This window comes from Chiroxiphia lanceolata, chromosome 5 (assembly GCF_009829145.1).
Source record: "Chiroxiphia lanceolata isolate bChiLan1 chromosome 5, bChiLan1.pri, whole genome shotgun sequence".
Taxonomy (NCBI): domain Eukaryota; kingdom Metazoa; phylum Chordata; class Aves; order Passeriformes; family Pipridae; genus Chiroxiphia; species Chiroxiphia lanceolata.
This window is the reverse complement of record NC_045641.1, coordinates 60,152,970-60,171,112: the sequence shown is the minus strand read 5'-3', so window position 1 is coordinate 60,171,112 and position 18,143 is coordinate 60,152,970. Positions and strand designations below refer to the sequence as shown.

The window sequence follows — 18,143 nt, the reverse complement described above, 5'->3', positions numbered from 1 at the left end:
TGTTCATGAGCACTGGAGTTTAGTTGTTTGAAAAACAGCTTACACTACATTATGCCAGTGCTGTATATATTTAAAATTAAATTCATGATGCAGTCTTCAAATTCTGCTGTAGACACTTTATGGAGCACAGAAGATGGGTTGCACTACTTTACATATTTGCAAAATGCTACATTGCTCACTAATATTATGTGTATAATCATATCACTTCAAAGGGTGAAAAATGCTTTTGCAGATAAGCTTTGACTATTGGTGCAAAGCTAATAAATCTCGTCACAAGGATATTATCTTTTCCACATTGCTTGAAAACAACCTTTGTGCTGTACCTGAGACGCCTGTTTAAATGTCCTTGAAACGTGCTTTTGGGAGGCATTAGAAAAAAGGGTGCACTCTTTCTGATCATTGCTGAAAGAAAAATCTGGGATAACTTTCTCTCCCCATCACCAGTCTGAAATTGTCTGGCACAAAAGCTTCTGCCAAATAGAGAGTCTTTTCTTGGCAGTTCCTCTCGTTAGACAGAGAAAATTAAGTAAGTTCTATGGGTAGGTTTATGCGCTTCTATTATTCTTTAGCTTCCAACAAAAATAGCTGGATAAAAATTTCTGACATTTCCCTTGAGTTGTGGTTTGTTTTGAAAACTTACAGTAGAAATATGTAGGTTTGCAACTGGGAAAGCAGATCAGAAGCAGATTCTCTCTTGGAAGAAAAGGCAGTGTGAATCTAAGCTTATCGGGTAAAAATGGAATTCTCTGGTAGTTGCATTTTGAACGAGTTGAGCAACAGCTGGAGCTGAATCTCTTTTACAACATATGCCTTGAAAACACTGGAAACAGCAATATATTATCCATGAAAAGAGTATAACAGAGCATAACAGTGATCCCACATCATAGAGTGGTTTGGTTTGGAACCAACCTTAAACATCATCTAGTTCCAACCCTACTGCTGAGGGCAGAGGTACCTTTCACTAGACTATCAAACAAAATAACTGGATAAAATACCTTGTGTCTTTTGTACCCAAGGATGACCAAAACCAGATACTTGGGAAGAATATAAGGACACAGCATGATAGCCTCTTGGGGTAATGGTGGTGGTGAAGAAATTATTTCACTCTTTCAACACAAAGTTTTGGAATCTGTCAATTAGACACCACTTATTCATGTGATTTGTTTTGCTTTTGAAACTGCAACTTGCAGTTTTGTTGGATGTCTGTTAATTTGTATGTTGGAAGATGAAGCAGTTGTTCTGTAGGCACCTTTGCTGTGGTTGATTTTACAGAGTTTTCCTTAGTTTTCTTGCAGCCAGTTTGAAATTAGATGCTACAAACCTTGATTAGTAAGGTCTGTATTTTTTGGTGGTTTTTCTTTTTCTTTTGACCTTTAGAAATAAATTCACATTTCCTTTAGTTCTGTTGGAATTGGCATGATTTGTATTTTATTTTCAGTTAAAAGTTACGTTTCTACATTGCCACAAATTGACAACCCAGAGAAATGGTTGAGAATCAAAGGGCGGTTGTTTTAAATTGCCACCTTGCCTTTGAACGTGTGTCTGTGTGCTTGCATGTGGAGTGGTTGAACAAATGTGTGAAGCTAAGTGAGGGTGGAGAGCCTTGGTGACTTCAGAGACCAACTTCCCAGCCTGTCTTGTCCCCTAATTGCCAGGCCCAGCAGAAGGACAGACCTCTGCCAGGTGTTGCATAGGTACTTTCTGCCCTCTCAGAGGCAGCTGGAGCTGGACCAGTTTTTGACAGTCTTGCAATATCCACTATTCAAGTAACTTTTCTCTTCTGCACACTTTTTTTCTTGGAGAAGTGGTTTGTTGAAGTAGACTGTAGAAATAATGTAGATTGTTTCACTTTGGACCACAATAACAATGTTCAGAAATCCAGAGATACTGAGTTTCTGAGTCTGTCCTTGAAAATGAGACATGAAATGTGCTTCCTATTTTAGTTCTCGGAGATGCATGTGTGCTGCTCCACATTCTTTGTGTGCACTGAGAGTGCAGCTTCTCTCAGCTTCTCCATCAGTTGCTTTATTATTCTGTTTTATTTGAAGATGCCATCATGAATTGGGAAAAATGTGGGAAAATTCTCACAAAAGACTGGAATCCAAGGGTTTCTCTCTACTTCATGTGTTATCTTAGAGAAATAATACTTTTTTAAAATTGTAAATATATATGTTTATATAAGGCACAGAAGGGAAGCTGTACAGCATGGATTTAGTCCTCAAACAAAACTACAGGCTAGATATTTTAGAGGTTAAAATCAAAAAAAGATAATGTACTTTTAAGAAACTGCAAATAAAATAAATTAGGCTATGTTTTATAAACATAAGTTTTTCATTATATCTAGCTTTTGTTTCTTTAGTGCTCTACATGACCTATAATGCTTATACATCATTAAAGATATTACAAACAGTCTTTCTATGTTAATTCAGGTCAGTTTTAATGGTTACTTTGGAACTCCATGTGAGGTGATCCCAAACAGAAGGATTCTCTATTAAAGGCTTGAAACTTTTTATAACCTTGTGTGACTTTTTTTCTTTCCTGTTTGCTCTGAGATTCCACCCTCTTACTTTGCAGGACTACCACCCCTAGAATTGGAGATATTCTGCAAAAGTTAGCTCCTTTCCTCAAGATGTATGGAGAGTATGTGAAGAATTTTGATAATGCAATGGAATTGGTGAAAACGTGGACTGAACGGTCACCTCAATTCAAATTCATTATTCAAGACATTCAGGTAATGGGAAGAATAATGTAAATCTCCAAGTAATACAAGCATTTATAAAAATATATAGGTTTGTGGATGTAAAAAGGATTAAAGAGAAAATTAAATACCAAATCCCCTAGAATTAAGAGTTGTTGTTTTTTGTCAACTTCACGCTGCCTTCTGTTTCTTCTCCTTCTTCCTTCATGTGTGCACAATCCACCCACAGAAATCCAGACTTTTCTCCTGCAAAATAGAGGAGCAAAGTATAAAGGTTGTAGCGTATGAAGACTAAAAAATGCTGCATTTTGTTGTAGATACCAAAAGTAAATAATGTTTCAGGATAAAGTGACCTATCAGTGCAACTGTAGATCCTTGCTCTGAATCCATGATATTGTGTTGGCTCACACTAATGCTGAACCACAAAAGGTTAAGAAAGCTTGAGAGTCCAGCAATGCATCGACCTTGTCAGAGGTTCGTTTCATACCCTCTAGTGCTCCCTGTGGGTGTCTCTGTGAATTGGCAGGTATGTGTTCTACTGCAGACTGAGCAGTTAGAAACAGGATAAAGCATACCTACTTAAATTTTACTGCTCTTTGGGGTCTTGTGATTGTAAGCCAGGGAAGGAAACTATGTGTATTTTAATGTAATCTTTTTTTCCCTAATCTAATTATATCTAAGATTATGGAAATGAATATACATCTTAAAGCACTGCTGAGGGAGTTTGCACTATAAATGAAACTCAAAGAAAGCATTCCCTCCTCAGATAGGTAAAATATAACTTTGTAGCCCATTTAAGTGATTGTTTCTAATATTTGACCATGAACTCTTCTTATTAATTCAGAAGTAATTATCTTGTTTGTGTTATTACAAACCTCATTTAAAATACACTGGAGTTTAGGAGATTTTTTTTTTAGTAAGACTTTTATTTATGGATTGTATACTTACTGCTGGATACTTAGAGAAGTTTTGCAAGTTACTTTTAGGAAAGACTTTCTAATTATTTGGTTTGGTAAAGTAGTTCTATTTTCTTTCAGTAGGTCTGTCACGCATATTTCAAAATACATTATGTTTCATCAATCATAACTTTTATTTTACTATATCGTAATAACATTTTTTGCCTGCTACATTGAAATATGTTTACAATTTTTTAGAAGGAAAAAGTGTGTGGAAATTTGACATTGCAACATCACATGCTAGAACCAGTACAACGCATTCCACGCTACGAGATGCTTCTAAAGGACTACCTAAGGAAATTGCCTCAGGATTCTCTAGACTGGAAAGATGCTGAAAGTAAATATCTTCAGGCCATTAAAAGAGCTGTAATAAGATATTAGTAAGAGGATACTGTAAATTAAAGATGTCTTCCTTTAGGAAAGTGAAGAAGTAACTGTGAAAAGAATAATAGAATTTCTTCAGGGGAGTCATAGGATTCTTTGAAAAAAGTCTGTCTGAAACGAAGTTAATGTAAAAACCATAAAGCCTTTAGTATTCTCCTCCTGGAGCACAGAAGTTTTGTCTTAGTTTTGGAATAACACACAGGTTTTGATTTGTTTGCTTTGCAGAGGATCAGGGCTTGTGGTGGCTTTTCTTTTTTTTTTTTCTTTGGTTGGCATTTTGATTTGCTTTATGCACATTTGGAATGTATAACTGTTATTTGTAAAAAATTGAAGTTAGCCTCACTGTATTTTTAAGCTTCTTCAGGGAAGAAGAACAGTCCACTTTTAAATTTCTAGAACAGCTCAAGATATTTCCATGGGTTGTTCAAAATCACTTGCCAGATATTTTTTTGCTATATATCATTGTTAGTACCATTACAATAAACACTTGTAAGATGAGCTGTTTCAATGAAAAATACAGTTTGACATTCTGAACTGCTTTGAGAAAAGAAGGGAGAGACCATGACTGTTCTTGTCACAAAAAATGTGATTAAGTGCTGAAGCACTAAAGTAATCTGCAATAATTCTCTTCTGGTCTTTACAGATTATAATATCTATTTGGTAGTTTACTTTATTATGCTGTCCACTTTACCTTGTTTTCTTTTTATGGAAAACTAAAGAAATTTATTGTACTTTGTAATTTACATAAAAATGACAAACATTTTTGTAGAATGACTCCTTTTTTTTTTTTTAACATATATAAATATGTAAAAATGCAGCTTTTTGGTTATACTTTTTCCTTTTCTTCTGTCTAGAATCCCTGGAAATTATATCCACTGCAGCAAGTCACTCGAACAGTGCAATTAGAAAGATGGTAAATGATCCTTGTTTTCCTGTTCACTTTTCAATATATTGTATTTGAGTATTTGGTGAAGCTAGGAGGTGTGAATTGCAAATCTTTCCTAAAATGGCAAAAATTGTTTTCCTGGATCAAAGTGATTGCTCCTACTTAATGTGTTTATACAGCTCCTGGGAATGATAGGCAAAATCTGGCATTGCACTTAACTCCCTCAAGTGGAAAGTGGGACACTTAGTTCCTCCCCTGGCTCAAATAACTGATATTGCACTGAACTCTTAACCTTGTTTTGTCTGTTTCTATCGGTGCAAGGATAATGTTTGTAAAGAGTAGCTACTGTTTCTCTGACCTATTGGGTGGGCACAGTAGGTACTTCATTAATACGTGAGAAGTTTTGGGAAGAAATAATGCAGAGTGTGTGTGTAACTGCATTTTTTAACTTGCCAAGGATATAACATATCTAAAAGTACTTCTGACTTTATCAACTAAGTTAATCAGTCAGACCATGCATACCAGGTATATTTGTTTTTCAGAGGTAACGTTCTCCAAACTTGTGCAAGCGCCCATCATTTAATTTAAACATGCTTAAAGATCTGTGCTTTCAATTAGTAAGTCTTATAACTGTATTTTCACCATATAGGAGAATCTAAAGAAGTTGCTAGAGATATATGAGATGCTGGGAGAAGAGGAAGACATTGTGAACCCTTCAAATGAACTGATAAAAGAAGGCCAGATCCTTAAACTCGCTGCTCGCAATACGTCTGCTCAAGAACGGTATCTTTTCCTAGTAAGTACAGTGGCCTGTGTTTGCAGGAGTGGCTGTACACCTTTCTAGACTTGAAAGAACTACTAAAGAGAAAGGGAAGTCCTCTCTAGTTGATGTCTAGGGTGGGTGTGCTGCTCTGCAGAGCATGTGGCCTGTGGTGCCCGGCGTTGTGGGGTGACTGTTGGGCTGTGCCCATCAAGCTGGGAGACAGACTCAGCTGATGGTGGTCACTGTCACTGACCACCTACCACACAAGCTCTTCTGGGTACCTCTTCTGCCTGCAGAGGTGCCCTGCCTTGCTCCAGTGCTGGGAGGTTGGTGTTGCACTGGATCCAGCCTATGAATGTTCACGGAGGGTAAAATTAATCACTTGCCAGACTCCTTTTCCTGTGCCTGCTGCAGTCCCTACAGTTTCAGAGCTCTCATTTGCCAGTTCATAGCCAGATTTAGAATGTTATCTCAGGGTGACTCCATGCTGAACAGGCTTATGCTCAGTGGGCTTCATTTATTTCTGACTTCTTGGCACATGCTGTCCTGGCAGCTCCACGGTGTTCTCCTGGTATCTCCCAAGTCCCTCCAGAAAAACATTTAAGTGGCTGTTGATTATAAATGTGGCTCCTAGAGCATTAGAATTTTGACCTTCTCATTAAATTGAAGTGTAAAGGCTTAGGATTTTAGTCCTGATGGATTGTGTGTTGAGGTTCCAGTAATGCTCATAGTCCTCTGGGAGCTTGTTAGCATGGCAGGTCATCCTCTCGACAGGTGCCTGTGTCCTGTCTTGGAACTCACAAGCTGCAGCCATACTCCCTTACAATTCCCTTGGAAAAGGTTTGATGTAGTTAATTGCTTTCCATGCATTAAAAATTGCTGATGCATTTTTGCTTACGGGCCTCTGGCATTGCCTGTCTGCTGCTTAATAAAGCCTAGTAATGAGTCGTCGAGGCACAACTTCTGCTTAACTGTGCTTCAAACAACAGGAGAAATCATTGAATAGCAAGACCTCAAATGGAGCTAGACAGCTGATTAAAATAATGTTCTCTTCATATGAGAGATGACAAGTTCAAATGTGCTGTGTCTGTGATACAGACTAGGCAAGAGGCTAGACAGGAATACTATGACATAGGATTTAACTGAAGTGAGTTTTTCTTTTTAATAATTAATTTTGAGAAGAATGTGAGAGGAAAAATGTGAGAAAATTAAACACTGTAGATATGATTTAATAACTGTGCTTCCAGGCTGGGGCTTTAGACATTTAAACATTATTAAAGTTCTAGTTTTTAATAAAGGAATATATCTTTGTCCTACTCATGTACTTCTTTTTTTTTTTTTTTTTTTCCCTGTGATATGGAGGTTTTCGGGGAATAAAACCTCTAAGAAATGTTCTTCTGTCTTGGATAAAAGACAAAAAATGTCCTCAAGTAATAGTAGTTACAACTTCTACAAAACCAACTGGATAAATATAAATGTATACACTGAAGAAAAGAGTTCTTATTCTGCAGTTTAAAGTAGGTTTTGCAGCATTGGGGCATAAGAATGGGGTTTTTGTTTAGAAAAGCTTTACATTGGTATATAATATCTAGTCTGAGTATTGGTCTCATAAGCCACCAGCATGCCTGTAATAAATGTGGATAGAGCCTTCCCAAATCTTCGTTCGCAAAGCCTAGCCATGAATGAATGAATATCTAGTCTGAGTATAGTTTGATAATAAATGCTATGAAGACTGCTGCATATACAGAGCAATTATTCTTATAGTCACTGCAGCTGTCCTTTAATCTTACTTCTAAACAAATAAGAAAAAAGCATTTGTCTTACATGAGAAGACCAAAGCTTTAATGCATCAATTGATCAGGAAGGAGCCTGCTTCCTCACCCACCAAGTCTAGCTTTGCAATACTGTCCAGCTCTCAGTGTCCAAACTGTGGCTTTATCTGTGTTTTTTTTAATGAAAAACGGTGTGGGTTTTTTTTTTCCCCCCAGTTTAACAATATGTTGCTCTACTGCGTTCCCAAATTCAGCCTGGTAGGATCAAAGTTCTCAGTTCGAACCAGAGTTGGCATAGATGGTATGAAAATTATAGAAACTCACAATGAAGAATATCCACATACTTTTCAAGTGTCTGGAAAGGAACGAACACTGGAGTTGCAGGCCAGGTAAGCAGTTGTTTTAGCTAGTTTTTTGAGGATTAAATATGTACACACAAAAGAGTGGGCTAATAGATTTGGAGACAGATGCAGTGGATGTCATTAAAATATCACTGTTTTGAAAACAACCTGCCAAAAAACCATAGATTGTCAGTCCAAGAATCTCTCTGACTAGAAGATGCATCTACAAAGATATGCTTGTATCCTGCTCTTGCTGAGTTACCTTCCCGTTAACTTTTGCATTGCCTAGACTAAATCTTTTCTGTCCAGACTGCCCCACTTCAGATGAAGTTTGGTGCTCTACCTCTCCTTTTGGACCTGCTTCAAGATCCTATTCCTAGCAGTCAGGATTTCGTTGCAGAGAGGTGAAGGTTAAATAAGCAGGAAGATGTCCATGGTGGATACAGTTCTGTGTTGGCACCATGGATTTGGGACAAACCATGGCTTGCTAGCCAATGACCTTGCAAGCAACTGTCCTTTATGAAATAAAACCTTTTTAAAAAGTAATGAGAGTTACAGCAGTGAATATGCAAAGATAACAGATACATATTAATGTAGATATTTACCTACACTAGCACTGAATTTGAAATTAAGTAGAAACTTTGAAAAATGACAGGAAAAAAAACTTTCCACTAAGGTCTGTAAGACTTCTGGGACATGTTTATGCCAATCAATCGCATCCACTGTAAATTGCTCTATGATATCTTGCTAAGTATTTTGCAAGTTGTTATGCCATATACCCATTTCAGTGGTGAAAGATGGCATCTTGCTGCACTGTTTGTAAAGCATGTTTTAACTGGAAGAAAAACTATACAGTGAAGGAAGTTTATTTTGTTAACTTTCCTCTATTACCAGTAATTGAAAGTTTATTGCACTAGTTTGTTTTAGGTGTGAGAAGCCCACATTTTAATCTTTTTCTTTATGATCATTATTGGAAGGCATTAAGTCTGTACAAAATTGTGAAGGAATAAGTACCAAACAAGGTCTGACTCATATATATTAGAATAATCTTTATTAATGTATGAGTATTGTACGTATGCTATATCTTAATGTCCTTAATTCATGAGCTGGTATTAACAATATTGCATGTTTAGTTTACTCTCGGGGTATTTTTTATTAGTAGCCTTCTATTTACTTTTCAGACTACTATTGGATTACATTTTAAATTACTGTTTTTCAAACAGTATCTAAGGAGGAGGCCACTTTTGAAGAGCCAGATACACTGAAGTGTTAATTCTTATGTTTCTAACATAAAGTTTGGAGATAAACTTTTTTTTTTCTTACTAGCAATAGCCAGTAGTTTCTAAAAGTATTATTACTTGTGATATAAGATGCCTTTCCAAAGATTTGAATGTCAAAGTTCTGCTGATATATTTAAAGGCAAAGCTGTCATACAAGATTAGGGTTGGATATGCTTCCTCTCTTATCTTTGACTTGTCTGTTTATCTCATCTGTACTACTGTTAAGTCATCTGTATCTGGTGTGATGCATAAAAGGGACATTTCTGCTGTTTGGTTTACAATATTAAAACGTGTTTCCTTTAGTTTAATTGGATGCAATTCCTGTCACTGTTGAGAACAGCAACAACAAAAAAGCATTAAGGAAATCACTTTGGGGAGGGAGTGAGATTTAAGAGGTACATGGGAGAAACGTATATTAGTATGTGAACTTATAAGTAATGAAACGTGAGGAGAAAGACACACCTAAGCTGTGCATTGTCCTCTTTTCCTCTCTATCCTGGTTTAAAAAATAATAATCATTAAAAAAGTCTAACAATGAAATACTATTGCTACTTTTAAATGCACTGACATTTAACTTATTACTTGAATTTACTTCTTAGTGGTTGCAAATTTGTGAAGCCTAAGGTCATGGTTTTGCCTTCTGGTTTGGTTTGTTTTTTTAAAGTTTGACAGTTAAAAATTAATATTGTTTAAATTTAAATTCTTGAGAATTACTTCAGAATTACTTGGCTTTTGCAAGAAGTTGTTGATAGTGAAGTGTTTCCTGAACCAGTCTTGGACTAATGTGTCAAAATATTTCTTTTAGTTCTGAACAAGATAAAGAAGAATGGATAAAGGTAAATTCATCTACCTTCTTTATTTTCTAACCACTTTTTCACTGAAGCAATCAAAAAAGTAATATTCATATTTTCTGTCTGTACCTTCCCTCTGCTGATCGAGAACTGGTCAGAATGCTGAGTCTGTTTTTAATTTAACATGTTTGAGGAATTTCTCCACTGTTTCCTTAGGCACTTCAGAGTACTATTGAAGTTTTTCAGCAGAGGAATGAAACTTTCAGAAATGCTATTGCTAAAGAATATGAAGACATGCCTGTTGAGGTTTCTGTAAGTTGCTGTTATTCCTTTGTAACCTTCTTAGTACCCATTTTGTTCTTCAGTAAGTGGAAAAAGTTTGGCAGAAACTTTGTTTTCAAGCTCATTGTTCTTATAGCAGAGTAATTACAGAGTAGTCATCTTGTTGGTAATTGTTTTTCTTCATAATGCTGAATCCTATAAACAAGCCTCTTTCTCTCTTGAAACTCGTAACAGAGCACCCTTTCAGTGATGCATCGTGATTTTTGACTGGGTCCTTTGTTGTTTCTTTTATAGATTTCAAAATGCATCTTGAGCTATGTTTTGCCATTTCCTTTCTGGAGGAAGAGAATAATTATTTTCTCTATTTCAAGCACTGTACAACTTTTTACTAGCTTTTTTTTTTTTATTCTCTCATCCTCCTCCTGCCCCTGCTTCAGAACGCCGAGCTTGGGAAGAGAGCGCCGAGGTGGATACGGGACAACGAAGTGACCATGTGCATGAAGTGCAAGGAGCCATTTAATGCCCTGACAAGGAGAAGGCACCACTGCCGAGCATGTGGACATGTGAGTGCAAAGCCCTAGTACCTGTAGCTGGTCAGCAGGTTTGGGAATGTCTCCAAGCATCTACCTGACTTCCCGTGACTCCTTGTTATCACAGAATAGCTTGGGTTGGGAGGGACCTTAAAGATCATCTAGTTCCAACCTCCCTGCTATGGGCAGGGACACCTTCTACTAGATCAGGTTGCTCAGAGCCCCATCCAACCTTCCAGGGATGGGGCATCCACACCTTCTCTGGGCAGCCTGTTCCATTGCTGTGCAGTTTTTTGCTGCACTTGCAGCTGAAAGAAGCAGCTCTGCATTAGCACAAAGGACCCTCTGTCTGCTTTAACTGGAATGCTAAATTTGGAAATAATTTGGAGCGGTGGAAGATGCATGTTTGTGTAAAATGCCCCAAGTCCCTGGACATACTGTATGTATGTTCACTAATATGTTCACTAATATGAACAGTTTCAAGACTATACTAAGCTGGCATAATCCAGCATTATTTCTGGCAGCACTGGCTGCCTCCTCTTTCCATTCTGCTACATCCTCTCTCCTCTTTGCAAGAAGACCATGAAACCCTGCAGTTATTCATTGAGTTAACTTGGAGCTGTTCCCAGCTGGGTTCACTGTGTAACTGTGTGGACATGTGCATCAGGGAAGGCGAGAATGTTAGAATGGAGAAAGAGTATTGCTGCTGCTTTCCGTGTAGGATGTTACAGTAACATATCCAAATAGTGGTATGACTTGGGAGTTTTTAGAAGTTAACAAAAGAAGAGGAAACAAACTTCTTTCTCTTGTCATCCAGCAGCTATGCCTTTCTCCACCAGAGGGTGGTACAAGCCCAGGTTTAATATTTGCGTGATTTCTTTCTAATGTTTTTATGTGGTATGAAGACTTACTGCATTCATAACGCTGCTTTTATGCTTTGCAGGACACTTGAGACTTTTACAGAAGCTCCAAATTATTGATTCTGGGTTTTTTTCCCCCCAGTCATTCTGTTTTAAAACTCCATTAATCTTAAAACCGCACCCTTCCTTTTTATTTCCCCTTTTGTTTAGACTCCTAACTGCTTCTCTCTATTGCTGCTCTGTCACATCTCCTTGCACTTTAATTTTAAAACATTTTTTCGTGGGAGTTAATTTGGGTCAGCAGTGGCTTTCCAGCAGTGACTAATGGGGAATACTTCACTAGTATTCTCTAGAGCCACTAGCTGAAGGTGCTGATCTGGATTAGTACTGCAAAGCCCTGGCCCACAATAAAATTCTCTTCATGTGTCTGACTGATTCAAGTCCATTTGCCTACCTTTCTTTCTTGAAATAACCACACTCATATTTTTTATTCGGAGCTTCTTCTCTCACCTGAAAAAAAGAATTCTGTGGAAAAATATTTCTCATGAAAGAACTTCTCTCAAATCTCTCTCACATTTCCTTTACATCTGTAGTGAAAAGAAAAATTGGGAAAAATCAGTGTGATATTGCCTTATCAATTCTAAAAGTATAAATTATTTCTGATTTTATATTTTTTTAATCATTAAAAGGGCATCTCAATTGTAGGTTTCATTCATTCACAGAACCTCATTTCTGATAGAAGACCATATAGTAAATCTACCTTTTCACATTGACGTCTAAAGAAACTGTAGGATTTTCTTCCTGCAGCATGACTTGTGCTATATTCTGATTCTATATCCAATTTTAATCTACAGATGTAATTGAAAGCCTAATGTGATTTTATGCAAACTCCAAAACTTGTACCAGGTAAATAGTAAAAAGCACTTCTAGTTAAGAAGTAATGGCAAAAATTTGGAAAATCATTATTTTCAGTTAAGTTATTTTTGACATGTTATAAAGGCATTATCTATCTTGTTCAATATAACTAAAAATGTACAAAGTAGAATAATACTAATTTTAATTAAATTGTATTTTCATAAATCTTCATAAATACTTAAATTTTATATGTATGTTCTCTTTTTTGTTTCTAAGGTGGTTTGCTGGAAATGTTCTGATTACAAGGCACATCTTGAATATGATGGCAATAAATTGAACAAAGTCTGTAAGGACTGCTATCATGTTATAATTGGTTGTACAGACAGCGAAGAAAAGAAGAAGAAAGGCATCTTGGAGGTATGTCATTCAAAAATACTATATATGTATGGATGCTATGATTTTGGCTCATCAGTAGGTGAAAAATGGTAGCATTCTTGCAGGGCTTATTTTTTGTTTGAGAAATAAAAACCATGTGGATCAAACTCATCCTATCCAGTAGATTTTGGCCTTCAGCATTCACCTTTGCAATACTGCTTTGTTTCTTACAACTTTTTTTAAGAGGGAATTACAGACCCTAGAGGTCGTTTGCTTATTTTGGTTACATCAGCTCCTGTGATAAGACATTACCTTTCCTTATAAATCTTCAGTTTTCTTCTTCTGCTTTTAAGCTTTCACAGCAACAAACCCCACAGCTACTGCAGTGATTCTTGAAAACATATACCCAGACTTAAAGAACTGGGGATGGAAAAGAGGAGAATGGGGGAGAATTTTGCTCTTCAGAGTCTGAGTAGTAAGATAGTTTTGATCAATATATACAACATACCTTTAAGTTGTCGAGCTGCTCTCACCTTTTGACATCTAAAAATTCAAGGTCTCGAGCAGACAATGAAGAACCATGTTTCTCTTATGATCAGGGGAGAACGAGGCATTTTAGAATTGTAATTAACCTCCACATTTCTTAAATGCCCCCGATAGGCCCTTTTAAAATTCCTGTCATACACTAGAGAAAGAGCATCCTAACTTTGTCAAGACATATATTTATCTTGGGAGTTAGTAAAGAATAATTGACCCTAGAGCCAAATACCAATAAGAAAAGAAGGCTAAATTAAAATACAGATTATAATTCCATATACAGTTCTTAAGTGTAGTCAAGCCAACATGGATTGACTATACTCTCTTCAGCGAGACAGAGTAAGGAGTGCAGAACTCCACTGGCTTCCCTTAGAGTCGAGATACTGCTGTTTCTTGGCATAATGGCTTTTTTAAGGTAGTTGAAGGAGATATAGAGCATCTCAGAAATGTTTGTCTGCAAGCTGGATCTCTTGGCAACAAAATGGTTGGTACCATGTTGCAGCATTCAGACAGTACTGCTGCTGGGAAGGGAAAAAAGTCAATGCAAGGAAATTTTAACACATAATCACTGTGTTCTTTCTAATTGTCTCAGGTTCACTATTTAACCTGAGTAGCATGTCACTATGTCTTCAGTGTCTTCTTTTCTCTAGTATTAGTGCTTGCGTGCTTATGTTATTCTTAGAAAAGTGTTTGGATCTGATCCTGTGATAATATTTTGACTGTCAAAATAGATTGGTAGTCATGTTGGATAATTAGTGGCACTTCAATGCCTAACATGATGTTATTTTGGAAATCAGACATTGTAGATACTCAGATACAAAGAAAGGCTAGTTGTGGTGGCAAAATGAATTTTAGAGAGATCTAGAAGTCTATAATCCAAAATTGCTGATGAAAAAAGGAATAGATTACACATGTTAAGGGAATATATGTTGTGATTGTATATGTTTAATATATATATTCTCCATAAATCCAGTCCTTCTTGGTCTTTCTTGGGTATTTCCTGAAGCTCTTTTGCAGATGCTACCCAAGATTTTATATGAATGATGATAAATTTCTGCTTTTCTGGCCTGTATATTTTTAGACTTTATTTAAGAAAAGTTTTTGTTCCTTTTTATGCTTTGTACTATCTCCCAGATTGAATCTGCAGAAGTTTCTGGAAACAGTGTCATATGTAGCTTTCTTCAGTACATGGAAAAGTCGAAGCCCTGGCAGAAAGCTTGGTGTGTTATACCTAAACAGGAAGCTCTTGTGCTCTACATGTATGGTGCTCCACAGGTACGTGCAGAGAAAACGGAAAAGGTTTCAGTAATTATTGCCACTGACATCTGAGGAAGAGAAGTCAAATATCTTGGGAATGCAGGATAGATCCAAGTGTTTTCACCAGCCTGTATAGTAAATGAGAGGTAGTGGGCAGATTAGTTGTCCCTTCTTAACCAAGAACTTCTTCTTCTTAGGATGTTAAAGCTCTGGCTACAATTCCCCTTCTGGGCTATACAGTGGATGACACTCCAAAAAGTGCTGACCTCCCACACAGCTTCAAACTGACCCAGTCTAAATCTGTGCACAGCTTTGCTGCTGACAATGAGGAACTGAAACAGAAATGGCTGAAAGTTATCCATTTAGCTGTCAAAGGTGAGACACCAGAATGTCAAAATGAACTGCAAGTGAATTTAGAAGAGCAGCCTGAATCTTCTAAAAGATCTGAATGCTGAAGCTCGAGAACACATGGCATTTTTAAAAGATTTCAGTTGAAATTGTGGTTAACCTTTGTGTTAACATTTCTTTGCTCAATCAAGAAAAAAGAAAAAAAAAAAAGAAAAAGAAACTTCTTACTACCATACACATCTTGGCACTTTATGTTTGGGAAAAATTCTGGTCTTTTTAGGGGTCTTTTTCTTATATTTATGTTCTGTCAATAAAAGAGATGTACAGGTTCATTTAAGAGACTTTTTAAAAAAATGTGAATGCTATTAAAAATACTTACTAACTTTACTGTACTACTTGTTTGTCATAATGCAATTTTTTTTTTTTTTTGAGAATCCAGTTGCTCTTCAGTTAACATTTGCTACTTTCATTAAGAATGCAAATATTTTAAGCTTCCTACTTACATGTTAGGACTTGCAACAGGATAAAAGATATACCTCCACATTGCCAAAATAGATCTGTACTTCAACATGCAGGGACAGTTTGGTTTAATGTAAGTAGTTTATAGATTGATTTCCACAGATCTGTACATATGTCGTATTCACTTGTCTCTTTTTACTTAAAATAATGCAAATTGCTTTCACTGGTATATTGGCTTTTAAGGTTTCAGTTTATCAAGGAAAAAAATCTAATGATTTTCAATCTAGAAATAAAATATGAGAAAACTATATATAATATATGTACAGTATTAAAAATGTACAATACTTGATTTGTGCTTTGATTTCATTCTGGGTTCCTATTAGTGAATAATTTATTTTAAAAAAGCATGTTTTCTATTTGAAATTAAACACAGTCCTAAATTGAAAAATACTGTTCAGTGACTTGTTTTAATAGCTGACACTTAATGATCTTGATATTTTTATGCATCAAAAAAATAGCAGTAATGTAAGTGGCATGCAATGGACATATGAGTTCCAGTTGTGTTTTAAACGAGTAGTCGCTTTTCTTTGGTGTCCTATCACTGGTAGCTTTTAAGAGTGCAGTAGTTTGTTACTCAAATGCAATATGTGGTTTGAGAAAAGCAACAGATTCTAATAACCTGCTGGGAACGTGTGTTTTTGCTATTATGGTTATCGAAACAAAAGAACATTTTGAACTTAAGTTTTTTAATTTTTGCAGAAGATTAGATCCTCTAATACTTATTTATGACAGCAGTCTTCAAGGATTATTGTTGTAAGGTGGAGCCTGCTTTATAAAAGTTCAGTATGAAGTCTGAGCTTGCAAATCTCAAGTTGTGTTAACTAACATTATTTGTTTTCTTCGTCTGTGAATAACGACTTGTTAGCTTTACAATATTAAGTTCCTTTTGAACTTTCATTCCTATTACAGTTTTTATACATAGAGGCAGATGAACTCCCCAAAATTTTTGCTGTAATTATCCTTGGATGAAATATTGAAAACTCAGAAGTAGTGATTGACTATCAAGTAGACAATTAAAATCATTGCTGTCTTTCCTTTTCTGAACCATTAAAAGAGGGGAAATATGTAACTTCTACAATCAACTTGTCATAAGACCATTCAGGAGTCTTCTCAATATATCTGCAATCTGTACTTTAAATTCTACCAAGCTGCAGAACTCAGGTTCAAGTCCAGTTTTCTTAGTAACATGAGGGCAGATTTAAATTGTTGCTTTTTTATAACGAGTTTGCCAAATGAATTATTCACCAAACTCCCATTCCCACTTTACTCTTTCTACAACATTATAGGGAAAAAAAAAACCCAACTTGTTTTGCATTTAACAAAGGATTGTTAAATTTTTAGCATCAAGCGTACATGAGCATGCAGCGTCCATTGTTCCTTCACAAGAAGAATGTCATGCAACTTAATGTTAGTAGGATGGATTTTGCTCTCACCTGCACAAATCCAAAATCTGCCATAGCCTTTAAATTTCAAAGCTTTACACCAGTGTTAGTAATGATCAGGACGTGGTATTGTAGAGTACTAACTCTGCCGCTGACTTTTGTGCATGTCACTTCTGAATTCTTCCTTGGGTGCTCCATGTGTCCAGATTACTCTGCATGATACCCTAGTATTACTTTTATCTGATGTGCAAGCTCTTCTGTAATTCTCTAAGAGATTTGAAGTTACTTCTACTGTCGGCTGTGTTTACCTTTATTAATAGGCAGCTCAAGCCTGTTTTGATTCATATTGGTGAGTACCAACAGGTCTTTGCCAAGGTATCCCTAGCTAATACATGTCACCTTGTGTATTCCTTGGTGAGGGATGGGGGAACATTCAGGTAAGCAAGAAGAACTCTCAGTGGCTATCTTTCTTTCATGGTCATCTCCCCATTTTCTACAAGAGCCACCAATGCAATTGTGGGATATGGAGAGTTGTCTTACCATATTTCAGTTTATAGAAAACGGTTTCCCATGGTGTGATGGTTTCGCTCTAGGCCTTCCTGGAGACCAGCTTGAAACCAGGAAGGAACTGGTTGTAGACTGTAAGGGAAGAAGTTACTTTAGAAGAGTTCCCAGATAAGATGGACTGAGCTATACTGAAAATAATATGATGGGATGACTGTAATCATAGAATTGATTCGGTTGGAAAAGACCTCTAAGATCATTGAATCCAGCAATTACCCAGCACTGCCAAGTCCGTCACTAATCATGTCCCTAAGTGCCACATGTCTTTTAAATACCTACTGGGATGGTGACTTAACTCCTTCACTGGGCAGCCTGTTCCAATGCTTGACCACCCTCTTGGTGAAGAAATATTTCCTGATATCAAATTTAACCTCCCCTGGTGCAACTTGCCATTTCCTCTTGTCCTGTTGCTTGTTATGTGGGAGAAGAGACCAACCCCCACCTCACTGTAGTCTCCTTTTAGGTAGCTGTAGAAAGCAATAAGGGCCCCTGTGAGCCTCCTTTTCTCCAGACTAAACAACCCCCTTTCCTTCAGTCACTCGTTATCAGACTTGTGCTCCAGACCCTTCACCAGCTCCGCTGCCCTTCTCTGGACACACTCCAGCACCTCAATGTCTTTCTTGTTGTGAGGGGCCCAAAACTGAGCACGGGATTCGAGGTGCCAAGTACAGGGGGGCAGTCACTGCCCTGGTCCTGCTGGACACATTATTGCTGATACAGGCCAGGATGCCATTGGCCTTCTTGGCCACGTGGGCACACTGCT

At 36.9% G+C, this 18,143-nt stretch overlaps 1 protein-coding gene across 4 annotated transcripts in view; it reads left to right on the top strand.

Moving 5' to 3' along the window:
- The window catches only part of FGD4 (FYVE, RhoGEF and PH domain containing 4), a 66,272-nt gene extending 48,900 nt beyond the window's left edge, over nucleotides 1–17,372 (top strand). For all 4 annotated transcript variants that reach the window (XM_032689237.1, XM_032689235.1, XM_032689236.1 and 1 more), the window contains exons 7-17: nucleotides 2,575–2,731; nucleotides 3,853–3,991; nucleotides 4,893–4,951; nucleotides 5,574–5,720; nucleotides 7,676–7,848; nucleotides 9,886–9,916; nucleotides 10,088–10,183; nucleotides 10,591–10,716; nucleotides 12,675–12,815; nucleotides 14,445–14,585; nucleotides 14,765–17,372. In XM_032689237.1, the coding sequence (XP_032545128.1) occupies nucleotides 2,575–2,731; nucleotides 3,853–3,991; nucleotides 4,893–4,951; nucleotides 5,574–5,720; nucleotides 7,676–7,848; nucleotides 9,886–9,916; nucleotides 10,088–10,183; nucleotides 10,591–10,716; nucleotides 12,675–12,815; nucleotides 14,445–14,585; nucleotides 14,765–15,022 (1,468 nt within the window). In that variant the 3' untranslated portion in view covers nucleotides 15,023–17,372. The remainder of the gene's footprint in view (nucleotides 1–2,574; nucleotides 2,732–3,852; nucleotides 3,992–4,892; nucleotides 4,952–5,573; nucleotides 5,721–7,675; nucleotides 7,849–9,885; nucleotides 9,917–10,087; nucleotides 10,184–10,590; nucleotides 10,717–12,674; nucleotides 12,816–14,444; nucleotides 14,586–14,764) is intronic.
- The last annotated feature ends 771 nt before the right edge of the window (nucleotides 17,373–18,143 follow it).